General features: G+C 37.7%; 2 protein-coding genes across 6 annotated transcripts; one reads left to right on the forward strand and one right to left on the reverse strand.

Annotated features, from left to right (window-relative positions):
• Positions 1–1,741: 1,741 nt before the first annotated feature.
• On the forward strand, positions 1,742–11,001 carry LOC104093930 (nuclear matrix constituent protein 1-like). 3 transcript variants are annotated; one of them, XM_009599772.4, is made up of 9 exons: positions 1,765–1,885; positions 2,012–2,201; positions 3,205–3,414; positions 6,299–6,552; positions 6,699–6,969; positions 7,042–7,125; positions 7,604–9,642; positions 9,904–10,072; positions 10,399–11,001. In XM_009599772.4, exons 2-9 carry the CDS (start codon positions 2,022–2,024, stop codon positions 10,636–10,638), a joined length of 3,447 nt encoding a protein of 1,148 aa, XP_009598067.1. In that variant the 5' UTR covers positions 1,765–1,885; positions 2,012–2,021; the 3' UTR covers positions 10,639–11,001. The 3 variants fall into 3 exon arrangements, 2 of the variants coding, with proteins under 2 accessions (XP_009598067.1, XP_033511442.1); XR_001968827.3 differs by having other exon boundaries at positions 1,742–2,201; positions 9,904–10,195; positions 10,399–10,526; XM_033655551.2 differs by lacking the exons at positions 1,765–1,885; positions 2,012–2,201 and adding an exon at positions 3,562–5,652 and having other exon boundaries at positions 3,291–3,414.
• Positions 11,002–12,201: 1,200 nt separating this feature from the next.
• LOC104093931 (probable histone acetyltransferase HAC-like 1) lies at positions 12,202–24,697 on the reverse strand. Of its 3 annotated transcripts, none has more exons than XM_009599773.4 (17): positions 24,529–24,697; positions 23,318–23,532; positions 23,095–23,194; positions 22,614–22,851; positions 22,215–22,457; positions 20,105–21,123; positions 18,953–19,240; positions 18,589–18,861; positions 18,292–18,420; positions 17,814–18,014; positions 17,563–17,705; positions 16,101–16,404; positions 14,921–15,060; positions 13,761–13,839; positions 13,334–13,576; positions 12,858–13,081; positions 12,202–12,775 (listed from the first exon to the last, which is right to left on the reverse strand). In XM_009599773.4, the coding sequence occupies exons 2-17, from the start codon at positions 23,509–23,511 to the stop codon at positions 12,718–12,720; spliced, it is 3,876 nt and encodes a 1,291-aa protein (XP_009598068.1). In that variant the 5' UTR covers positions 23,512–23,532; positions 24,529–24,697; the 3' UTR covers positions 12,202–12,717. The 3 variants fall into 3 exon arrangements, with proteins under 3 accessions (XP_009598068.1, XP_070051795.1, XP_070051794.1); XM_070195694.1 differs by lacking the exon at positions 24,529–24,697 and adding an exon at positions 24,386–24,518 and having other exon boundaries at positions 22,614–22,848; XM_070195693.1 differs by lacking the exon at positions 24,529–24,697 and adding an exon at positions 24,386–24,518.
• Between the last annotated feature and the right edge of the window lie 1,298 nt (positions 24,698–25,995).

Here is a 25,995-nt window from a genome sequence, read left to right on the forward strand (position 1 = left end):
TCAGAGTTTCATCGTCCCGGGGTACATTTTTTTAGGTATAGCGCTTTAAATAAGGGCGCTATACCCAGTTGAATTATTGTTATGTTAGTTAAGCCCATAAAAATTATTGGTGGGCCCACATAATATGTATAGCGCGGTAATGAAAAGCGTTTTATATATATATATATATAGCGCCCTTTAAAAGGGCGTTATATATATATATTCTGGTCACTATATTTTTTTTTCACACATTTTGATTCTGTGAGTAAAAAAAACCATATTTTTATTCCGGACTCGAAATTAGTGTGATCAAAAAAGTTCAAAAAGTAAACTGGGGATCGGGGCGCAGAATAAGTGACATCATTCAATAAACATGAAAAGACAAAAGATATTTCTCGAACGAGCAGTTCATAACTTTATATGGTAAGCCGGTGCAATTTTAGTCACTCTTCTACAATGCAGATGATCTTTTTTTAATGATCAAGGTGGTTATGTAAGTCCCTAAAATTTTAAACGTGCAATGTGACAGTAACATTATAGCCACACAACACCAAATGATTTTCAGCTACAATTGTATAAAGCGAGTAAAACAAGTGTGTCAATAATCAATATAGACACAAAAACTAACGCTTCTTTCTTTCTCTAATTGTCACACTGCCTATTATTTATTTTTCTTTTCTTTCCTCATTCCCCAATAAGATTTCATGTACAAAATGAGATTGTTCATTTTTTAAAGATTTTTCCCTTGATTCCTACGACGTTAAGAATCCAAAGTATTCCGCGAGAGCCTGTAATATCTTATTCGCTTGGCTCAAGGCTAAGCAAGTTAGCATAATCAGGAAATTAATCATCCCAAGGAGACGCATTAAAGAATCTGCCGTAATTACTAAGCAAGATAATTAATTTTATAAATTGTTGTCAGGAATATGCTTTTATATTCTGAGCAGATAAAATTGAATATACTAGCAGTTAGCTGCAAAAATATCAGTTTTTTCTTTGACTTCCAATATTCGAGGTTATAACAACAATTAAAATTCATTTCATTACTTATAACTGTAGGGATTGTTTTTATAAATAATGAAAAAACAGTGCATCCCTGAGCACCATTGTTGAATGATTCACCCCCCCCCCCCCCCTCTTACTTTTTGTTAATTATTGGGTCATTTTGTTCACGAATATAATAATATATTAATTATTACACATAAATTGACTAATTTAAAAATATTTTCGTCATTGAATACTCTTATCATTGGCGATACACCAACTTTTAATCCACATCTACATTCGTAAAATGATACATAAGTTTAGAGTTGTGTTGGCACTAATTATTAATAATGTAATTAAATATATACTAATACTACTATTAGTTACGAGAATCTTACGCAAGAATTATTTTTTAATGCAGCTAAGGCCTATGAGCGAAGAGAAAGAGTCAAACTATTTGGATTTTGAGTCGTCAACAATTTCCAAAATTTGACCATAAATGGATAATGCCTAGACACCGTGGCATTCCAAAGCAGCATATTCGCCCTTAGACGCCAAATTCTTCTTCAATTGTCAAAAAACCCCTGGATCTCTCTCTATTTACTCCTTCACCCCCTCTAAGCCAACTCCTCACAGTGCTCCTAACTACCATTTGAGGGTAATACCGTCACTACACAAAACGTAAAACACATTTTCGAGCCAATAAGGCCATGAAATTCCAGAAAAGCCCCCATTGACCACAATAAATACCGGAGCACCAAGGTTAAAATTGTAAACGAACGTAGCCAAATCACTGTCGGGCCTGGTACAGTACATATATATATTGAAAAAACAAAAATTAGGAGGTAAATTGTGAAAAAGCGAGGGGGCCGGAGGAGCCCGTTGTAAATTGGGAATTCTCCGGCGAGGGTTACAAATTCCGGTATCAAATTGACGGTTATAATCAATTGTTAAAGCCACTACGCTTTTTTTAATCATCCTTGTTGCAACGTAAGTTATAAATCTGCGATCTGTAAATTATTGAGTTCTGGGGTGGTCTTTTTTGTAGAATCTTCTAGATGTCTACACCGCCGAGGAAATTTTGGACCGGCTGGTCGCTGTCACCGAGGAGCGAACCGGCTGACAAGGGCAAAGGCGTTGCCTTTATGGGTACTGCTCAGAAAAGTTTGACGAGCCAAGATTATGGAAACATGGATCAGGAAGCACTAATTGGAGAGGTCTCCAAGCTTGAAAATGAGGTTAGCCAACTTAACCCCTCGTGTATTCCATAGCCTTTTTAATGAACTGTGAATTTGGCTGTAAAAAGGATATTTGGAAATTCTGCGACTTTCGTCCTGCTACTGGGATTCAGTACATTAGTATTAGTAGAGCTGAAAGGTTCATTGCAGAGCATCAGATCATCATATGGGAAGACTATAATCATCCATCATAATTGCATAGTGATGTCTCTCGCTGAATATGAGTGGTTTATGGGCAACATTATTATAAAACTAGCAAGTTTGCAGCTTTAGAGCTGGATGAAGAGGGTATATCTTCTTGGGTTTCAATGCCTGGTGCTATGTAATTGTTTCCCTTGGATAGAGAGACTGCTTCACTTTGATAACAGAGAGATTGTTTCACTTGTATGTACACGTTACAAAATGGTACAATATTAATTGCCATGTATGTATGCAGATCAAAACCAACCTAACAATTATTCCATCTAATGCTTTGTGGCCATCATCTGGTTGAGACTTGAGAATGTTGTTTAAGCGGTCAATTTTACTTTTAGTGGGAAGAGGATAGCAAAACAAATTCCAAAGAGTCAGTTTGATAGAAATTATACAACAATATAGAAGCTGTGACAATGTAAACTGTGTTTGCTTTAATCCAAATTCTGAGTGCAGAAACTTTTTGCGTAGGTTTAGTTTAAAAAAATATAGATCAATTTTCTGAACCCGGAAGCATTTTTTCTATTGATTGTTACCCTAACTTGCCTGCTCCCCTCAGCCTGCATAACCTGCCAAAATGAGAATAAATTAGAAGCTGTGGTTGGGGCCATAGACAAAACATAAAAAGTGCAAATGCTCACAACAGTATGCCAAAGCCACTTGTAGGGTAGAAGGAAGACTTATTGTATCTTCTTTTTTGGATGTTTACGTTAGATTTTCTTAATATATCAGCTGCACAGTATACCTACTGAGAATGTTCAATTACGTCTACAAAGTTGTTCACTGCAATACTGCTGTATTTCTTCTGCAGCTTTTTTCCTACCAATACAGTATGGGCCTTCTACTGATCGAAAAGAAGGATTGGTCTTCTAAATTTGAAGAAATTAAGCAAGCCTTAGAAGAAGCAAATGGTGCTTATAGAAGAGAACAAGCAGCTCATTCAATTGCTATATCTGAAGTGGAGAAACGGGAAGAGAATTTAAGGAAGGCACTGGGTGTCGAGAAGCAATGTGTGCTAGAGGTACAAGTTCTACTTCTTTATTATTACTCAAAAAAGTTCCACTTCTTTATTAAGCATCCATAGGTTTTTACATTCATTGTTTTTTGAAGAAGTCAGCCACGTAAACTTGGTTCTTACTGTGTTTGTTGCTCTGGGGTATTTCATCAGGTTTGCCTGAAAACCTAAGAACTTAGTACCAGATTGACTCTCAACTTCCAAATTGTAAAAATTAAATTTGGGAGGGGAAATTCATAAAAGATGATGGAAAAATTGATAGATTCTCAACAAATGACATTCATAAAAGGAAGGCAAATATTGGATGCCATACTAATAGCCAATGAAGAAATAGACTCAAGACAAAAACAGAAGAAGCCTGGTATCCTCTGCAAGCTAGATATTGAGAAAGCATTTGACCATGTGAATTGGAATTTCTTACTAAACATGCTACAACAAATGGGATTTGGAGTGCAATGGATTAAATGGATGAAAATCTGTATATCTACTGTCAAATTCTCAGTCATTATTAATGGTTCTCCAGAAGGATTCTTTCCTACTCAGAGAGGTCTCAGGCAGGGTAATCCCTTGTCACCTTTTCTTTTCATAATAACCATGGAAGGTTTGAACAACATGATCAAAAAAGCCAAACACAATGGGTGGATTAAAGGCTTTGAGGTAGCCATGAGTGGACATAACAACCAGGAGATTACACATCTTTAATATGCTGATGACACCTTGATCTTCTGTGATGCAGAAGCGGAACAACTAAGTTTTGAGGTTTATAGTGGTTTTTTTAAGGAATTTCTGGGCTACACATTAATTGGAGAAAGAGTCGTCTCTTCCCGATCAATGAAGAAACAAACGTGGAGGATTTGCACTGATCCTGGGCGGAGAAGTGGGGACTCTCCCTACCACTTATCTGGGTATGCCACTGGTGGCAAAGTCAAAATCTACTGCAATATGGAACAATGTACTGGAGAAATGTGAGAAAAAGCTGTCAAGATGGAAATGTCAATATTTGTCAATGGGAGGAAGGCTCAATTAACTCGGTATTAGACTCACTGTCAACCTATATGATGTCCCTTTTCCCCATTCCTGTGGGAGTCATTCAAAGGCTGGATATCATAAGAAGGAATTTTTTGTGGCAAGGCAAAAAGGAAAAAAAGTCCTATCACCTGGTCAAGTGGAAAAAGGTAACTCTCAGCAAAGCGCAAGGTGTATTGGGAATTAGAAACTTGAAGAATCACAGCAAAACCCTTAAACTAAATTGGCTATGGAGGTGCTCTCAAGTCCCTCAAAGTTTATGGAGCAAGGTAATCAAAGCCAAATATGAAGTAGAAGACAACTGGATGACTAAACCAGTTAGCACAGCCTATGTAGTTAGTCTTTGGAGATCCATAAGGGTATTATGGCCAGCTCTAAAAAATCAAGTCTCTATTAAAGTGCTAAATGGTAGCAGGACATCATTCTGGAATGACAATTGGCTGGGAAATGGAGCTCTGAAGGATCTATGCTCTGACATATATGTTCTAGCTCATCACCAACAGAGATCTATAGCTGAAATGTGGTCACCTCAAGGTTGGGAACTAATACTCAGAAGAGACTTGAATGATTGGGAGATAAATAGAATGATTGAGTTCTACAAACAACTGGACAACTTCACAGGAATTCAGAATGAAAATACACATTGAGATGGCAGGGACATAGCAATGGAAAATTCAGTGTCAATGCAGCCTACAAAACGATAAACCAACCAATACCTCAAGTCACCAACTGGCTCTGGAAACATATTTGGAAGACCAAGATACCATATAAGGTTGCATGTTTCTCATGACTACTAGCAAAGGAAGTTGTGCTCACACATGAAAACTTAAACCAAAGGAAGTGGACTCTATGCTCAAGATGTTTTCTTTGTGAAAATGAAGTGGAAACAGTTAGATCACCTATTTTTGCACTGTAGGATAACTGATCAGTTATGGAAGATCTTCATTAATCTCAGAGGCATAGCTTGGACAATGCCTAGAAAGATTACTGAAGCTCTCTATAGTTGGGAAGCAGCTGGAGCTGGGGCAGACAACAAAAACAGATGGAGAATGGTCCCTGCTAGTATTTGGTGGACAATTTGGAAAGAAAGAAACTCTAGATGTTTCGAGAACAACAACAACACATTGCAAGAGATCAAACTTAACTGTATTAAGCTTTTTTGTTTTTGGTGCAACAAGATCTGCCCAGAGGATACTATTTCTATCTTAGACACATTAGGTGCATGTTTTGGTTTCAGTATATATGGTTTCAGTACAACCCATGTACTGTTTTGTGTTTAATACATACAACATGTTACCTTCTCAAAACAAAAAATTTGGGAGGGGAGGTATATTGCCCGTCATGCATTGCATCTCATGTGCTATTTAGTACGCGCTAGTATTTTCGCTATGGACAAAGTAATAGTGATTTAGTGGCATAGATATTAAAAAACAATGATCTATAGCATGCATTATAATTTACATTTTGGGATCCTTGTCAGAAATAATAATAGTAATGATTGTAATTATGAGCTGACATATCTGCATTTTGCTTAGAGCTAACAAGTGTTTATATGGGATGTTATCTCGCAATTTCTTACCTGTTATATCAACTTCTATTTCGACTTCTAGAATGATCATGTGCATTTTAATCCTTGCTGAGACTTTTTTTTACGAGTTGGGATAATCCCTGTAAGTAACAAAATATTTAACACTCCAGATTGAATGCGTGTCAATTGCTTGTAGTGGTAGTGGCTGATTTTCTGATAACTCATGCACTTTTTATGTTGAACTTGCTCAATTCTCCTATTTGAATGTGAAAAACTCTGGACTTCCTTTTAGTAATGCTCTTTGGTGACTAACGTCGTAATTGTTGGTGGATGCAGCTCGAGAAGGAATTGCGTGAGATGCGCTCGGAGTATGCAGAGACTAAATATACAGCTGATTCAAAATTGGCAGAGGCAAATGCATTGGCTGCTAGTGTTGAAGTGAAATCATTGGAGGTAGAAGCAAAGTTGCGTGCAGCGGATGCTAAGCTTGCTGAGGTGAACCAAAAGAGTTCTGTAGTAGAGAGGAAACTTAATGAAGTTGAGGCTCAAGAAAATGTGCTTCGAAGAGAACGGTCATCTTTCAATGCAGAGTATGCTATTGGCTCCCAGTGATTCTTTCTTATCCCATATTTCTCCTCTAATTTGTTCCCATTTAAATTCACAGGCTGAATTGGTAAGAGTATGATGACCGCATTTAATTTTTGCTTGATAGTGACGTTGTTTCTTGTTGTCTCAGGCGTGAAGCTTTTGGGACTTATCTATCCAGACAAAGAGAAGACTTGCAGGAATGGGAAAGAAAACTACAGGCTGGAGAGGAGAGGTTGGCTGATGGCCGAAGATTGCTTAACCAAAGAGAGCAGCGAGCCAATGACACTGATAGAATTTTGATGCAAAAGGAAAATGACCTTGAAGATGACCAGAGGAAAATTGACGCCGCTAACTCAGTTTTGAGGAAGAAAGAAGATGATATGAGCAGCCGGATAGCAAACCTTACTCATAAGGAGAAGGTAAGTTTTCTTTGAGTTCTTCAATTGCCTAGCTGAGGTTATATTTACCATAAAGTTTTCCGCTTGATACAGGAACTCGAGGATGTGAGAAAGAGCCTGGAGATAAAAGAGAGGGAGTTGCTCGATCTACAGGAAAAGTTGAACTTTAAAGAGAGAGTGAGTACCTGGTCTTTTCCCCCCCACCCCCTGGGTTTGTCTAGTGCAGATAAAAAAAGGGCAGCCTGGTGCACTAAGCTCCCGCTATGCGCGGGTCCGGGGAAGGGCCGGACCACAAGGTGTCTAGTGCAGATGATTGAAATTAATGACCTTATTGATGAAAGATGGCCTCTGTTGTCTTGAGTTCATTTTAGTTTGGAAATTACTTATGACCACGAACCCATTAATCCAAGAAATTTCACCAGTCATTATCTTGTTTTTGTTGAAAATTTTCCATTATGAACCCATTCCAATTCTTTGAGTTGCCCTTTAAAGCTTCCTTCTGATTTACGTTTTCTGTGGTTCAGTTTTCTGTTTTCCCTCCCTCTTCTTCCTTCAGAATCTTTTGAGGAAGAGAGTTACTTGAAAAAGAAAAATTATCTAAGTTACTATCAAGCTATGATATTTATCTTAGGCTTGCTCTTCTAATTGTAAACAGGAGGGAATTCAAAATCTAATGGATGAACATCGAAGTATCCTGCATTCTAAGGAAGAAGAGTTTGAATTGGAACTGAGGCAAAGGCGGGCATCACTTGATGAGGAACTAAAAGGTAAGGTGCTTGAACTGGAAACGAAGGAAGCTGAAGTTGATCACATGGAAGAAAAGATTAAGAAACGAGAACAAGCCTTTGAAAAGAAGCTGGAGAAAGTCAAGGAGAAGGAGAAGGATCATGAGTTGAAGTTAAAATCATTGAAGGAAAGGGAGAAGTCTTTGAAAACCGAGGAGAAAATTTTGGAAACTGAAAGGAAACAGATAGTTTCTGAGAAGGAGAATTTGCTAGCTCTGATGGCTGAGCTTGAGAATGTAAGAGCTGACATTGAAAAGCAACAAGTCAAGATCAGTGACGAAACAGAACAACTTAAAGTAACTGAAGATGAGAGGATGGAACATGCTCGCCTACAATCAGAACTGAAGCAGGAGATAGACAAGTGTAGACTCCTCCAAGAAAATCTATTGAAGGAAGCTGAGGATTTGAAGCAGGAAAAAGAAAGATTTGAGAAAGAATGGGAAGAACTGGATGAGAAAAGATCTGAGATCAAGATAGACTTGCAGGAACTTAATGAACAGAGAAAGAATTTCGAAAAACTGAAACGCACTGAAGAGGAAATGATAAGCAAGGAGAAGCTGGAAACAGAAAATTATGTTCAGAGGGAGTTGGAAGCCCTTAGAGTGGCAAGAGAAACATTTGAAGCTACCATGGATCATGAGAAGTCAATATTAGCAGAACAAACTCGAAGTGAAAAAAGCCAAATGCTTCATGCCTTTGAATGGCAAAAAAGAGAACTTGAAAGTGATATGCTGAGGAAGCAGGAGGAAAAGGAGTCTGCACTGCATGTACGGGAGAAACTCTTTGAGGAAGAGAGGCAGAGGGAGCTCAGCAATATTGAGTATTTAAAGGAAGTCGCCCATAGAGAAATGGAAGAGATGAAATTAGAAAGAGTAAGTCTGGAGAAAGAAAAACAGGAAATTTCTGCTAACAAGGGGCTTCTTGAAGTACAACAGTTAGAGATGAAAAAGGATATTGATGTGCTTGTTGGCTTAAGCAGGAAGTTGAAGGATCAGAGATTAGCTTTTATTGAGGAAAGGGACAAGTTTATTGCTTTTGTCAAGCAGCAGAAAAGCTGCAGCTCATGCGGAGAAGGAATTCGTGTGATTGAGTTTTCTGACCTTCAAGCTCTCGCTGAAGCGGAGAGTTTTGAGGCCCCTCCTCTGCCAAGTGTCGTGCAGGAATATCTACACGATGGTCAAAGAGGATCTTTGGAAAGGACTGGTGATGAGCTGTCCCCTGGTGCTCGTAATACAGGATCAATGGTTTCTGGTGGAACCATGTCCTGGCTTCGGAAGTGCACATCTAAGATTCTCAAATTCTCACCTAGCATAAAGATTGAAAATGCTTCTTCTCATTGTCTGGTTGATGGATCTTCTGCATCAGAGAAGTGTGCAGACATATCACCAAATAAACTGTCAAACGAAGGAAATCACACGGATCTGGCTGTTTCCATGAATGTTCTTGATGATCAGAGGCTTCAACAGGGTGATGGCATTAGAGAGGTGGAAGTTGGCCAAGGCACTGTAGAAGACTCTCATCATGCCAGCGTGAAAATTGGTCAGCTTAGACCTGTGAAGAAAGGGAGTGGTAGAAGTAGTAAAACAGCAAAAGCTACAGATACAAGAACAGTTCTTGAAAAAGTTCCTAAAGAGGGTGAGAATATGCACGCCAATGGAAGTTTGGAGACCTCAGTTAATATGAACGAGGAGAGCCAGAGAAAATCAGGTCTTCTGGGTGGAGCACCAAGAAATTCCAGAAAACGTGGTCACATGCAAACATCACAAGAAATGGCTAGTGAGATCGATGGCAATAATAGTGAAGGACAGTCAGATAGTGTAGCCAACAGTCGCAGGAAGAGGAGACAACAGGTTGCCCCCGGTGTGCAGGCTCATGCTGAAAGAAGATACAATCTCCGCCGACCTAAAAGGTAAGTTGTTTGAGTGCCTTTTTAATTGCTGAACTGGATAGACAAGTTCTACTGCATAGCTAAAATGAGCTGGAATGTAAATAGGACCTTAAAACATTGTGGAACTTGTCTTAAGAATTACATGAAAATTGTTTTTCCCTCCATCCCCCCTAAAAATATATATGTTATCCTAGGACTAGGAGCCACTGCTTTCACATGCTCAAGAGACAATGTTGTTTAGACAATTTGTAGTGGTTGACTTGCGCTTTCTTTTATTCACAGTGCTGCACCAGCAACAGCCAATGGATCTTTGTCAGACCCAATTTCAAAATCTCAGGAAGAGAATTGGAACTCTAACGCTTCCCTGGTGACTCCTCTGGTTGACAACGGTGCAGATGATGGAAAATATAGAAATTTTGCTGCTGGTCATCCCACGGTAGCCGAGAGCCCTGTTAGTACTCTCCGTGCTCTCTCTCATCTGTGATGCACAATTTCTCACAATTGCACACACATTCTCAAACTTCTTGGAATATGTTTCAGAAGTTCTTTATAATTACTCAAGTTGCTTTAGGTGGTATGCGCACATCATATTCTCTTTTATCCCTTGGCACACCTACTTCCACTGGATTTACTACGATTTTATGTTTGAAATCACTATTGTCCCCAAATGCATAGGTGTAGCTGTTAGTAGACTGGTAGTTTCATCCGTGATATATTTGTGATATATGTTTTTTGTAACCAGCAGCTGCTATTAACATTCATTATATTTTTCTCCAGTTGAATGATACAGTAGACAACCAGGAAGGCAGTGCTAACATAGCAACTGAACTGGTAGATGATACAGGTTTGAGTGAAGAGGTAAATGAAACACCAAAACAGCCTTCAGCTTATGATGTGAATGGAGATGGGGATGGGTGTGATGACAGTGATGGCGATGAGGGTGATGAGGAGGAAGAGATTGAACATCCCGGTGAAGTCTCTATAGGGAAGAAGCTTTGGACTTTCATCACGACATAGTGGAAATCTAAATGACTCTGTAGTTTGGTCGCACTTTTGATTATAGCTTTCTTGGCATCTTGACTAGTATTTTGTTTCTTTTGCTACTTGTGGAGTAGTTTAAAGCTTTCACGGTAATGTGCAGTGTTTTGTATCCTTCTCAAAATGTAGTCAGCAAGAAATCAATTTAGGGTTGGAATTTGATTGTTTATATAATGATGGTCCAAGTCGGGGTGCATTCATATTGGTTTAACGATTTTTAGTATCCATATGCTTGAGTCCCTTAGTTAACCATTGCAGCTGTAACACTAGAGTGCGCTTTCCTGTATCTATACCATTGAAATTCAAATACTAAATAAGTGGATAGTTTTTTTCTCTGTTTCATTTGCAATCTCTTTGTTGTTGCATTGTAGTACGCAAGTAGGTGGTACCTTATAGTTCTTTGTTCTCACTTCTTTCCAAATGAGCGGGGGAAGCCTACTGTCAAATATGTACGCCGATTTGCCAATCTGCATCTCTCTCTTCTTTTTTTTCTTTCTGAAATGGCCAACCTGCATCATTTTTATGCAGTGGATTTATGGGGAAAGGATTCTGCATCTAGTGAAGCATCCGAATCACATAATGTCATGGACTGCTTTCCATCATCGACCCATGACCCCTTGGAAGCGCCCCGTGGCGTCCCGGCAAGCCAACGCCTAGCGCTATGGTCGACCCCGTGGTCTTGGCTGCGCCAAGTGACAAGCGCGCATGCGCCTCTGTCGCCCCACCGATAATTAGTGCCAGAACCCAGCGGCTGGCGAATGCCATCAGTGCCGCGCGCACCGACAATGCCGCGCGCACAAACCATCATGTTGCCAAAAGCGCCGCAAGCACAGACAGTGCCCCGCGTGCAGATCCAATGCCAAGCACCAGCGCCCAGCCGCTGGCAGATCCAAATAGTGTCGCGCGCGCCCACAGCAATGCGCGCGCAGACCCTGCTGCTCAAGACAAAGTTGCTGCCATCGGGCTTGCTTCCATAGAAGACTAAGTCCTTTTCATTGTAATTATAGAGTAGTTTTACTTCATTCATTTTCAGTGTGCTTCTACAACTTTCTTAGCTCAACTCATGTAACTTTGGTTTATTTTTTTTAAGCATTATTAAAGGGGACCAAAGCATTCAAACAATTCTCTGTACTGGTATCTCTCCCCCCGACACCGCATTGCATCTTGTAATAGCTTTCATCATCATCAATACAATCATCAGTTTTCATCATCAATTGCTCATTTTTCGCTGCTCAATTGCTCACGACATTGGTTTTTCCGTACGACACTGACAATCTAATCTAGCGTACAGCGAGGACCTCAGTTGGCGCATAGCAACCGCACTGACATCGGTTGTTTAGCCTTACCTCGCCCTTCCAAGGAACTTCAGGAAGGCGCCGCGTAACAGTAGGTATGTTAACCGATTTAAGAATATATGCAACTACTGAATTCCTGATGCACGTTGACCAATACATGTAATACCAGCTTTTTCTAAACGCGGACTTAATAACTTGCTCTTTCAAGTGGGGATAAACAATTTTTACCAAAATGTGGGTCAAAAAAGAAGGGAAAAGACGTCTATTCCTCAATCTCCGGCCAAGAGAGATACAATCTAATAAGGATCTGAATTATATGTTCAACAGGAAATTGTGCAACCGGAATGAAAGCTTGAACGACATCTAGTGATGCACCGATGTAACTACTCTTCAACTAAATTAACTACTTGTGCTGTGCTTATCTACAAAGACAACTACGCTTTGACTAAATTAACTCTTTGTACTATATTCATCTATAGAAATTTCTGCAGCTCCCACATAAGGGGCTATCTTGTGAGGCAAACTAAGTCCTAAATCATGTTACTCAACTACAATGGCAACTCTATGTACATTTCATGCTAACATATGTACTAGGATCTTGAGAAGGATTTGTGGCAATCTTCACAAAAACTTGGCCACGGCTGATGAGCTAGTGTCACTGTACATCAAGTCAACGTTATCAATTACTGAAATGACTATACACTTGTCATCTTGTGATGAATATACACTAGGGTGATCATGGCAATGTAATTTCATGTAGACGCTAATCCCTTTCACCTCTCTGAAGCGATGAATTCCTTGCTACGTGCTTTTTAATGTCCCTGCATCATATTTGATAAAAGCGGAGTTACATCAATTATGAAGCAAGAAATTTGAGGAACAAAAATTCAGGACTTAACATACATGCAACGGGGAACTAGGCAACTGAAATCCTGACATGTCTGTGAATGCCAATGCAGTAACGACCAGGTTTTGAAACAAAGTTCGCAACCCCCTGGAACTCTAACATTGCACCGACTTGCATGTTGAAAAAGTTTTCTAATTTTGAGGCATCCTGAGTACGAGCAGGGATTACTTGGGGTTGCACGGCATTGTGATGCATGCACCAGTACGCCCATTAATTTGACCTGCAGCACAAAATATCTCGTTAGATGACTTGAGCAATGCTGATCAGATTATTTCCATATTACAGTAAAAACTGTTCCACTTTATGCCGACACTCAAGATTCAGAACATATAATTTAAGTAGACCCTTCAAAAATTTTAAGAGTAAGGTAAATGAGCAGACACTAGACATCTAAAAACACTTAATAACATGATAAAACTAACTTGGCAGTTCTGTTTGTTATCACACAAATAAATGATATAGCAATGCGAACCTGCAATGGTCTTTGGCCCTCAAATTGCTCACTTCCACCGCCAGAGTCAGTTTCGGACGAGTGAATCTTCTTGTGGAGATGATACAATATCATCATTGAGGAATGCTTAGCACGACGGAGTGTGTCAAATTGATAGTGATTTTTCTGGCAGAAACTCAAAAAAGAATGCCTATTCTCGAAAAGATCATTATCTATAATGGTATCTTGGTCCTCTGTATTAGCAGGTATATCGTCCACCACAACCTAGAAACAGCAATTTTGGAGAAAGTTTTGATGGTCAGAATGGTAGTGAGGTTGAAGTTATTCAACATACCATCCAATAAAATAAAGTGAAAGTGAGAAGAAAAGATTTATGTTTAAGTCCCAACATTTCTTTCATATCCATTCCACAAAGTTACTGAAGAATTTTCAAGGAAAAAGAGAGCACCTCAGAAAGTAAATGCTTTTCTCCATTAATGGAAGTGTGTGTTTTCTGCTCACCAAAGTTTTCCTTCAAAGCAAGACACCTACAGTAAGAAGAAAATAAAATTCAAATTACAAAATATATGCAATATTAGTATTGTGATTCTCACGGAAATAACCACAATTTCTACAACAAAAACGCAAGTTCACCGTTTTTACAAGTCTGTTTTACCAAGAGGGAGAAAGGTCAAGAGAGCAAATAGGATAAGTTAAAGGTAGTGAATTAGACTACTACAGATGTCATGAGAAACAAGAGCAGAGGGGATTGTATTGCTGACAGGAAAATTCACTTGGTTTTAAGTAATACAAGGTTCATCTAAATTTTGATATAATTGCGCAACTTTGCAGCTGGTAGATTAACCCATTGAAAAAAGACAAAGCTGGAGTGTCATAGAAACTGATACTACATTACATCTCATGAATGAAGATATAACATATGAATGAAGATATAACATATTCCATATTTTTCATTTTACAATAAAAACATGCTAAAAACATAGGTACAATGACCTAATATCTATTTCCCTTTTCTTTTCAATGACAAAAGAAACAATATGTACCAAGTCAATTATCAGTCAATGTTTAGAGGAGAATTTCAATTAACACATACGCAGAAAAGTTCATTCTATACAAGGATGACTTGCAAATCTATAGTTATCACTACTTTTTAAACCCAAAGCTCCAAAGGCACTAGGCACACTCAATCCATAGAAAGATACATTTACTGTATGATATACTAATATCATGCAGGATGAATCCCCAAGGTAAGATACCCCAAAGAACTCTACTTCCAAAGACACCTATTATTGACTGGAGAAAGGGTGTAAAGAGCTGAAAGGCTCATATACCTTGTTTAAAAGGAGGTGTAGGGGGCGACGTGAAAGTGGAGAAATTTTTTATGACTTAAAATCAGATGTCAACCTCCCTCTGTAAGAAAAGGAAGAAGTTTTATCTTCCTTTCTAGTTGTCCTAAGCAGCATAATATGAGTATTAACATATGCCTTAGGATGATGTAAAATATCAATCAGCCCTCATCTTTCCCCAAACTAAACATAGATTAAAAGAAACCTCTTCAATGAACAAAGAGACAGTGAAGGGGAGAAACAAAAGACGTGGAAATATCACCTTGCACATATATGGAAGTTTCTGCACTGGTAACAAAACCATCGACTTCCTGATAATATTGCTTCATGGCAGTTCGTGCACACAACATGCAAGTTTACAATGATGAAATCTTCTTTCACAGGTAAGATAGTTTGCCCCAGCTGTCAATTCAAATAAATGAAATACTCAAGTTAATAATACATTCTGCTATTCGAAAGCACCTGGGTTTTTCAGCTGAATGCAAACAGACGCAGAGAGATACAAACACACACACACACACACACACACACACACACACACACACACACACACCCGCTCACACATGTATATCACACATTTATCTTAGCATGTCTCATCAATCACCTAGTGTGAAAGTTAAAGACATTACATATACCAGGCATAAGGATGTAAACTATAAGTCTCATCTAAAGTTACATTTTTAGTTTGTTGTCTACAAATTCAGACAATGAGATTGATTTTATTAACGCCACCATTCATTCTAGATATTAAAAGTTGTGTTTTCTGTAACTGCAAAATTGTAAGATGTTCATCAGATTCCGCAACCATCCCAGATGATACTTAAGGTTTTTCCTAATGCTCCGTCCCATTTTATGTGACGGTGTTCGCCTAGAAATGAAATTTAAGATGTCAATTTGACTTGTCTATTATATTTACAGCATTGAGAAAAAATATTTAAGTAATGATTAAAATGTTAGTTCGATAAAAAAACATCACATCAAAGTTTAATATTAAGTAAACCTGAAACTTGTTAAAGTCATATAGAAAAATATTTTCAGTTGAATGGCTCAACAATGTTAGCGGAACCTTTCAAGTATTTTGGGACGACCCAAAATGGAAAGAGTACCATATAAATTGAGAATGGAGAGAGTAGTATATAAGTACTTTTTAAAAGAAAGATATTCTAAAAAAGAAGAAAGTTCATAAAACCTCCTTGTGCTTCCTTCTTTCTTTGCATATTCCTGATTGTTCATCTCTTTTCTCCTTTTATACTTACTTTTTCCATTTTCTTCAGCCCAATCTTTTGTAGTCTTCCACAGTAATAAGAATTAGGTGGTGAATCTCTTATCTAGTGCAACCTATTTCTTTCTATTAAACTTATGTCAGAACTAATACCAAAAGAAGGGGAAAGTTCTTTCAGGTGAAGTATGCAAACTGAGGACATAACTCAATGAAACTATACCTTTTGCATAACTAGAATGTCTTTAGTTGCATCAGCAGAAAGATGGTTATGTCCAATTGCTTTTAGCGCCCTCTTTGTCATTAGCTTTTTCACTTTGTTTGGTGAATCACCTCTGCTCTCTTTTTCAATATTCCTAATTAAATCTTCTGCAGCACCTGACCAATAGTCTCCATCGAAATATGGCAAATGGGCTGCACTTATCCTGGCATTATTCCTTGCACTCGGAACAAAAAAGTGGTCATATAAATTAGTATAGTTCACCACGATATCCTCTTCAGATGCTTTCCTTAACATTGACCTATACCTGCAGCCCAAAAGACAGAATCCATTCAATTCAAATAAACATACTGTACGGCTAAAGAGACTTGACCTGTCCAAGAAGAACCCTTGAAACCTCTTTGGTGAGTATTGAAAGCTTGGCGCTAATTTTCTCTTTGTAATTTTAAAAAGATTGATCAGATTAGAAGGAAATTTAAGCAAAAGATGGAGAAAGAGAACAATTTAACTCGAATGGGAAAAGGTGACTCCCAGTAGAAGTGGAACTGGGCGCAAGAGAACGTGACAGTCCCGATAAAGCACTATTTTGGAAGGGATTGTGGAGTTGAAAGAAAATCATAGTAGACAAACTAGTCGAAAGGAGAGTTGGTTCAACAGGTCACAACTTTCTAAGAAGCCACTTTCTGGAGAGACATCAGGATTAAATGGATTTAAGGGAAAATTTGGTTCTGCAGGATATTGGGACAAACTCGAAGAAATGAAAGTGGCAAAGCTTCACAATTATGCCTTCATGCCCCAGTGTGGACAGTTTGGAGGTAGTGAAACAAAAGAGCTTTGAAGGAATGAAGAGAACTTGCTTCCCCATTTAGAGAGGTTTGTTAGATTTTGTACATTTTTGGAGTTGATAGGACATCCCACTAATATGGATATGATGAGCTTCCGGATTAGAGGGGGATCTTCATAAGTCTTACGACGAATTTGACTGGCAGGTTAAATGGCACAGAGAAGAGAATTCATTAGCTTGTTATTTAGTATGAATCAGTGAAATGACAGAATCCATAAAGATCATTCAACAAGCTTTGAAAGGAATTCAAGGAGGGCCTTAATAGAATTCAGAAATCCAATGTTTTGACAGATTAGAAGTTCATGAATGGAATGATTTTGTATATTGTTTTATTAGTTAAAAAATTTCTCAAACTTCTGAAGTGTTGATGAACAAACTTTGTGCGCCAGTAGAGGAACTTCACGGCTGGATTTACTTTTAAGCCTTGAAATCAGGAAATTGATAAATGTAAGAACTTGTTCCTTTTTGCTATCAAAATTACAAAGAACAATGCCCATATGTTCATGCCATATCTAAGAAATAAACCAAAGCATGAGAATGTCGAAAAATTGCAACAGAAAAGGGGAGCCAGGAATGATGAGGAAAGAAAACTGGAGAGGAGCGATAGAGAGAGATGCATACCACCGCCGAAGTTGGTCTGGTTTTGGTGTTTTCTGAGATTCTGGATGGCAATACAAGATGTAGTCTTCACTTTTTACAGGTGGGCAAGCCCATATATAGCATGTTGTAAAACCTCGTTTCTTGCAGTAATCCAGGTATCCAATCTGATATGATAACCAAGAGAAAGCAAATATCTAATTACTCCTGTGATTCAACCAATATAATTAAGAATCTATATTAACTATAAAAGAAGGGTTCTATTTTGCACTTGCCAGTATTTCATGGTAGACAGACGTACGAAGAGCTTCCCCTTTCACAGTTTCTATCTCAGGTATAAAATACTTGATAGAATCAAGATATGATATATAGACACAGCGTTTATTCGGAGGAGCACATTCTGATCCAAACTCCTGGACATACATCCCGAAGAGGCAAACATCTGCTCCTTCGATATTCTGAAACAGTAGAATCACCTATTTGGGCATTATGTCAGATTCAACTCCAAAAAATTATACAGCATTTTCTAAACGTATGCAGGACAAAAGAAAATGGTGTGGACCAGAAAAAGTGTCAAGGAGTTTCATACTCCACAAATTCATAAACCAGGAAGTGTTATTGCAAATATCAAGCTAACATAAAACTTTGAGTACATTCAGACCAAACAATTCGAATGGAGGTTATAGTTTCAAGAGGGGAACCTTACATTTTAAAGTCATATCAAGAAAGAATGCTAAAGTTCACTTATCTCACCTTTGATTTGTACTGGAACTCCATTGGATAATTTTCATTGTGAAAGAGATCCAAAAATTGCTGCTTCACTTTCAACTTTTTGTTGGTCGACAATACCACTCTGACAATTAGATCTGTTGCACCAAGTACCTGACAATAGGTAAATATCAGAAAAGTGCTAGTTTTGTATGTTTTCCGCTTCGCTTCAGATAATTAATAATTCAAGTAGCTTGTAAGGATAAAAAAACACCTTAATGAATCATTGGACTTGAATGTTTGTTGGAAACAAACTACATCCAGCCTATTTAATTCGCTTACCTCATCAGCATCTTGTCCTGACAATTTTGCCCTCTCCTCTCTCTCTAGCTTGAGGCACCTGAACAATCTGTGCTCTATGTGATCACTGAGCATAGTCCTTGGAAGATCTTGGGCTCCAAGAGTAGCAGGTAAAGGCACACGCTCTCCTGCTTCTATCTCCTCTAAGCAGCAAAATGGACATATGTACTTTGCTTGTCCTTCTAGATCTTTTTTAGCATTGTAGAGAGCACATATTTGATGCTGCCAGCACTCGCATTTATCACATTGTACCCACTACGAATAAACCAATGAGATAAAATTAAACAACAATAGAAAATCAAATACTAACACTTGAAACAAAAAGATATACTTTTACTAAACTAACCGATTCTTCGTTTTGCTCACTATTTTTTGCCTTTTGAAACTTCTGTTTGCTAATTAATAGTCCTTGGGATGAGACATTATCGCCACGAGACTCCCTAAAACATCTTGTACAAAAGCAATGTCGTGCACTGGCTTTGTCCACAGTCCAATAATATACCAAGTTGCGCTTGATACGAGCACAACATGATGAGCAATATATAGGTACCGGGACAAAAGCAAGCCGATCTGTGCCACATAACTGGCATATATTCTCACAGACAGAATGTAGTATCATATTTCCAGTTGATCCCTACACAAAAATGTAAGAGATAACTGGTTATCTAGCTAACTAACAAGCCAGCATAAGTACATGAAGTGCCTCCACAGAAACACTAGCACATAAAAAATAAAACAGTAAAGATAAATAGAAATAAAAGAACTACTGGAAATAAAGAAGACGGAAAAGGAATTAAGGAGCTTAACACATATACCTGGATCCTAATGCATGAACTTCAATAAGTTTCAAAAGAACTAATTATGTTTCTGCAAGCTCCAAAATGTGTGTAATCTTTTAATCCCCTATCCCCAAACTGAACAAAATAGCAGAGTATCCCTATTTCTAACTCTTTTATTTCTTCAAAGATATGTGTCTCGCTAAGGAGGACTACTCCATTAATTTAATAGGATATAGCCAAAAGCAGAACATATTTTCATTGTATGATTTGCATGTAATAAGAAATGCCTTTAGGTTATGCTCCTTTCACTTAGCTAACTCTGCAGTATGTGCTAGCGTAAGTTTGGAAACTTAAAGCCCGAGGAAGTTTGTGAAATCACTTAAGTATAAACGTGAGACCCTGCTACCTAACCTTCTTGACATATCTCTATCAATCTGCTTTACCATTTAACAAAAACAATAGTAATAGGTACTCCTAATTCATTATTGATACCTTATAACAGCCACAATAAGAGCAACGGCATGAAAGAGAACAAGCCATTATACATAAATTGTACCATTAAATATCAACTCAAAGTAACAAGCCGAAGAAAATTCAAAAATTTTCTACCCAATAGTCAGACCAGCTCAATCTATAACCTAGAATTTCATTACTCAAAGTGTCCATTTGATCTAGAGAAAAACATTGAGCAAATATGGAGGTCAGGTTATATTTCATACCTGATTAGTCTGACTGAGGCTGTAAACATGATTCTTCAACTGCTCATCCGTGAAAAAGTCCGTCAATGAAACACTCAGCCTCTCTGAGTCTTCTGTACTTGACCTCATTCCCATCTGGCACTTAACTTTTGGTTCAATCAAATCGCTTCGTGTTGCTGAAGTGATCTGGTTATACTTGGATGTTTGTTGTATCTCCTCTCGTTGATCATCAGCGGGCTCTACATGACGAAAAGACGACCTATCTAAGCTCTTTTCGGGAGAATTGTCAATTTCACTATTTTCAGTTCCACTACTGCATGTATGCTCTATCTTCTGCAGTTCACAATCACTATTGAGCTCTGTAGAGGAAAAATAATAACCATTGTCAACCCCCAACATGTCGACTCTGGCAAGATTACAAGATCCGCCAGCTATATTGCGGTCCTCCACACAGCTTGCAATTTTGTTACTGATCTCTGTCTTATTCTTTTTGCTGCATGTAGGACCTTCAGAGCACTGTCCTAATGATAAATGTTTAGCAACCGGAGACTGCTGATTTCCAGAACCAGCATCAGCATTGAAAGCCCCAAAATGAAGCACAGGGATATTTTTCTCTCTCTTCCGCTTTGATGGAGGTAAAACGGCTTCATTGATATAAGAGCTATAGCCATTACATTCCTCATCACAGCCAGACCCATTTGAAGAACCACTGTGGAGTTGATGAAAATCTCGTTGCTGAATACTAGGTAACTGCTCTGGGAAAAGCTGGAATACATTGGGTAAAATCGACCTTTGTCTTGATAAATTAATCATAGAAGCGTCTTGCTCCACCAAGCACCCATGTGATCTCAGATTAGGCAGCTGATAAGATATTGCAGCTGACAAAGTGTTGTCTTCAGAAGACTTAACATCCGGTTGTGAAGTCCAACGATTCAGATGAGACAACGCTACACTTTGTCCATGTGATGCTGGAACATTCTCATGATATATATTCTGATTACTTTCCGAATATCCTCCATAGTTTCTGAGATTGAATTCAACTGACCAAATCAAGCAAAAAGGCAAGTGTAATAAGTGACTAAACAAAAAAGGAAAACAAAAACTAAAAGTCATGGAGAATGTTAGATTAAATCTCCGAACAGGAGCAGATCATCAAATTACAAGGTGGGCTTCAAATCAACATAGCACGCTGCAAGCGACCTGATAAAACTAACTAGAATTTGATTCAGCTTGCTATTTCCCTGGCTGAAACTGAGCTTAAACCCTGCTTGAGAAGAGAGTTCAAGCTGCACCCAGCCCCAACAGTACTTCAGTTTTTCTTTCGAATTTTTAATATTTACAAGTGCTAATTAGTCAACCCCTATGTTCTTAAAGTACTATATTTCCGTCGAAAATGAAAATGTTTACACCTCTATTTCGCCATTTTCTTGGTTTTTTTGAGTATAAAAACTCGGTAATGAAGGATAGCAAATTTTCATCTTGCAACCTCAAATTCTACTTGGCGTAAAGTTCAAGGTGTCATGCTCTGCAAGTAGAAGATGATAAACACATGCAACTACCTCTAACAACCAATACCATTCCGGGATTTCTCCCAAAAAGTTACTCCCTCCGTCCCATTTTATGCGGCATAATTTGACCTGGAAGAGCTATTAAACTGAGGGCTGAAAATCTATTGGATTATAATTGAAGTAGGTCCAAAGTTGATAATAAAGTTATAGCTGATAAATAGTAGATTTTTTTCAAAAAGTAATAGCTGATAAATATTAACTTTCAATAGTATAAAATGGGTCTAATCTAAAGAACTTAATCTTTTGACAAAGACGAAATTCCAATAGTATAAAAAGTGGGTTCTAAATGCATCTTTTTCGGTGACGATATATCAAAAAGTACTGAAGAGTTTAGAGATAGGAAAAAGGAACAGAGTTCCGGATTAAAGTGGAAAGCAGAAAAAAGTAAAATGGAAAAGAGGGCAGGGATAGTAAGAGAATGAGAAAAGCAATAAAAGGTTGTAGACCATTCAGAAAATGATAGAGGTTATCACTGCAATCATTTATCCATATTAACGATTTCCATAAGAAGATTTAGGAATTAATACATTCCAAGAGTTGATCATAATAAATAGAAATCTTACCATCATCAGAATACTGAGGCTTAATTGAACTTTTCGATATTGACTCAGAGATACTCAGCAAACTGCTATCTGAATACATTAGTCCATCTTCATAAGGCTCCTTATTGGCATTCCATTCTCCATCAGAGCATACAGTAACAGATGAGAATGGTTCAGGAGAATCAACAATCTCTTGAGGAACATGTGACACACTGACTGGGGAAAGTACATCTCCCAATTCACTGGGCTTATTAGCTGAGGATCCTGTATTAAAAGTAATACCTTAGAATTTAAAATTGTAAAGCATTAAGTGTCACATTTAACTCTGTGTGTGTGTGTGAGAGAGAGAGAGAGAGAGATCCATGCCAGGGTGCAAAGCTACTTGCCACTTTCAAAACAACAAAGTTGTCAAAAACTCACCTGTTTGGAGCATGCTGTAATTCATACAAGAAGCTGTTGAGAGATCACGCTGTGCAGATTGCAATTTTGAGCTGCAAAGAAGAGGTGAATCACCCAGGTCTATTGTATGGGAAATGGGTGTCAAGTTGGACGAAAGAAAGTCCCTTGCTTCATCCTGCCATGGTTGCGGATAATATGCTTCTTGCTGGATTAGGTTTTGATATTCACGTGAAAGTATCTCCTTCAACACATGATCCTGCTGTTCTAACTCAAAACAAATGAGCTCATCTCTATAAAGCAGTTCTCAGACTAAAATTAAACATCAGTCAACCAACAAAAGTGAACTCTTAGCTGGTAATGGAAAATTCGTTCAGAAAGCATTGGACTATGAACAGATCCTCATTTAAATTTAAAAAATAAAAATAAAAAATAAAAAACATGTGACCAGAGAATTTGACATGTTTCTCGGGCTAAAAGAGAAATAATCACCAAAGAAACAGACCTTACAAACAGCATCTACTGATGGATGACTTCTCAAGTCAGCCAAATTGTTGACCATCTGCTTGCCCACGTCCGAATTCTTTGTCGACACAAAACTCTTGCTGCAAAAGAAAATCGTTTTCCAAAAGTCAGAAAATTAAGAAAGCATAACATTCACATGAAGTCATACGTCCAAGTTTTAACAACTCTATCCATGGAAAGACAAAAAAGTATTCAGAACTTACATTCTATTTCCAATCAATCCACTCACAGGAGCCCTTCTTTGGCTGGTCCACTCAATCTGATTAAAATCTTGTTTCTCACAGGAATGTTGTCGTGAACCAGTGTTACTAAGCCGCAGGATATCTGATGCTTCCTGGAACAAATAGGTTCCTCCAGAATTAGAGGGTATCCAAACGTTGAATCCGTTCAAATTCATCTCGCTTTCTACACATTCCTCCTGCAATGAAAATTGAAAAGCCAACAAGATTTAGGGGCTTCAACCCGTATCAGCTGACACAAATGCGTTTCTAGTTACTTGCAGAAGTGATACTGACGCTAATGTGAGTTAAAAAAATTTGGTTCAAATGCTGTGGCAGCAGCAGATTCAAGAAAGAAAGAGATCGCATTATTCCATAAAACTATTATATACACATACATACTGTGTATTTCAGGTGATCAAAGCACTTCAATTTATTTTCTTCTTCTTTTTTCTTTTAGGGTTGGAGAAGGGGAAGTGAAGCTTGTTTTCATTAACAAACATCCTATATATGGTTTTCATTGGAAGTACTCTCTCTTGTTTAAATAGTCATCCCCTCACCACCCTGAGAAAGGGGGTTGTGGCAATCACGCGAAATTCTCTTCGACAACTATGGTGAGATTGCCTTAAACAGTCTCCATCAAATAAAAGATTCATGGACTAACAAAGATTAATTGTTACAAAAAGAGAGTAATTACACGTAGAACTTACCAACTAACTTCAATGTTATTTATCTACACAACTTGAGCAGTGCAAGTAATTAGTAGCATCCATTACATTATACAACTAATTGCCAAGATAAGTTATTCAAGCAAAAGAAAGATTAAAAAGGCAGAAAACGGCCTTTCAAAAAAATCACTAAGTCTAATAATCAATCCTATTCTGTGATTGCAATGCTGATCATTGATCAACGTTGCATGCCACTGCATAATCCAACAAAGGTTTTTGTAATTAATTGACTCTTACTACTCACATGCAAATTATTCTACCATCAAAATTCAAGCTATTAACACATGTGAAGCAAATAAGAACGTAAATTGACATATAAAGTTACCGAAGAAACTATGATTTCCAAACACAGCATTAGAATTTAATTCACAAAAATTATTGCTTTACTATCATAATTGTTACAGATTGGATAAGGTTTTTGGTATAATTAGAGAGAAGGAAAATATATAGAATGAAAGAGGAACTTACAATTTGATTCCTTCGGAGAAAAATAGAAGGTTTGTTCGCGGTAGATAAAAGGGAGGGTAATAGCGCGGCAAGGAGTATTGGCAAGAATTTGAGGCTGAAACGGATACGGATTCCGGATTCAAATTTGGGTAGTATTCGGATTTCAGTTTTTTAGCTGATTTTCTCAGATAACTCGTTTTGAGGCCACTATTTATTTCGTACCCTATTTTAAAAGCTTTGCAAATATAACACCTTCACTTCACAACCGGAAGAATAAAAAAGTTTGGTCTAACATTTGGTCATTAGTTTTTATATGTAGTTCAGTCTCTTCTACGACTTCATACCATTGGTCTGGAGTTTCTAATGAAGTTGTGTGAAATCTTCTGGACAACTTTACACTAAGTGGTACAAAGTTTGATCATAAATTTTTTTATAAGTAGTTTAATTCTTACAACTTCAAACCATTGGTTGCAAGACATTCCTAATAATTGTGGTCTAAAATTTGATCATAATTTTTTCTAAAATACTTTTTTTTTGTCTTTTTAATTTTAGACCATGGGTTTAGAAATCATGTTCCGTATTATATCAGTTCCCTTGAACTCGACTTATTTATTACTTTTACTTCATCGAGTTTCAGTGATGCCAAGACCAACAGTAGGTTGATCAAGTAAACAAGCCAACATAATGTACACCTTGAGTAATACTTGATGGGTCAATGAAATCCATGAATTGTTTCTAACAACCGTTTGACCAAAAATATGGCTATTGGTTCAAATAATTAAATTTATGTAATTATGGGTCAAACTTAGTTAACAATAATATTTCTTGATGTAGCTTCCAAGGGTGCAATAAGCATTAGATGGATTTTGTCAAACAGTGATAACAATATGCAATAACTATTCCAAAAAGTATGAACAATAATGTAGCATTTAATAGCAATGAATAACAATAAATGGCATTTAAGTAAATAGGAGGAATGATTCACCCAATAAAGGATGAACTAGATGGTTGTTCCTTCTGACAATGATGAGTGACAGACAAATCCTTGAATGTTCGAGTTATTCTCGGATCTGATGAAAAAATATGGAATAATATAGATAAGAATCTCAATGAAAATGTGGTGTTTGTATCTTAGTAAGCTTAGTGAGAGAGAGAGAGAGAGAGAATTTTTTTGTCAAAGAGTGTTCTTACAAATTAATATCACATGCCCCTATCATTATCTCTTTTTTCTATATATATGTGACATGTTCCTAAGAAACTCTAATAGTACAAGTGCAGAGAATATCCACTAGAATATTCCTTTTTAATATCTTATCATGACAAACTAGCTGTTACAACTCTTATCATCGATATTCAACCTCGACCCTTGTTAACATATCGACTACGGCCCTTGTCGACATCTCGACTACGGCTCATGTCAATACTTCGGCCAAGGACTTTGCTGCTTCTTGGGTCGCTTCGACTAACATCGACTCGAGAATCCTTCCC

The sequence above is a fragment of the Nicotiana tomentosiformis genome, chromosome 2, assembly GCF_000390325.3.
Source record: "Nicotiana tomentosiformis chromosome 2, ASM39032v3, whole genome shotgun sequence".
Lineage (NCBI taxonomy): Eukaryota > Viridiplantae > Streptophyta > Magnoliopsida > Solanales > Solanaceae > Nicotiana > Nicotiana tomentosiformis.

What these genes read in the sequence shown, in the direction of transcription:
- LOC104093930 (XM_009599772.4), top strand. Translation starts at nt 2,022, where the DNA reads ATGTCTACACCGCCGAGGAAATTTTGGACCGGCTGGTCGCTGTCACCG. An exon ending in AGAAGCAATGTGTGCTAGAG is followed by an intron (nt 3,415 to 6,298) that starts GTACAAGTTCTA and finishes TGGTGGATGCAG; the next exon opens with CTCGAGAAGGAATTGCGTGA. An exon ending in AGTTGAACTTTAAAGAGAGA is followed by an intron (nt 7,126 to 7,603) that starts GTGAGTACCTGG and finishes AATTGTAAACAG; the next exon opens with GAGGGAATTCAAAATCTAAT.
- LOC104093931 (XM_070195693.1), bottom strand. Translation starts at nt 24,415, where the DNA reads ATGCTGTGTTTGGAAATCATAGTTTCTTCG. An exon ending in GCCTCAGTATTCTGATGATG is followed by an intron (nt 21,124 to 22,214) that starts GTAAGATTTCTA and finishes TGATTTGGTCAG; the next exon opens with TTGAATTCAATCTCAGAAAC. An exon ending in GTGAGCAAAACGAAGAATCG is followed by an intron (nt 18,862 to 18,952) that starts GTTAGTTTAGTA and finishes GTTTATTCGTAG; the next exon opens with TGGGTACAATGTGATAAATG.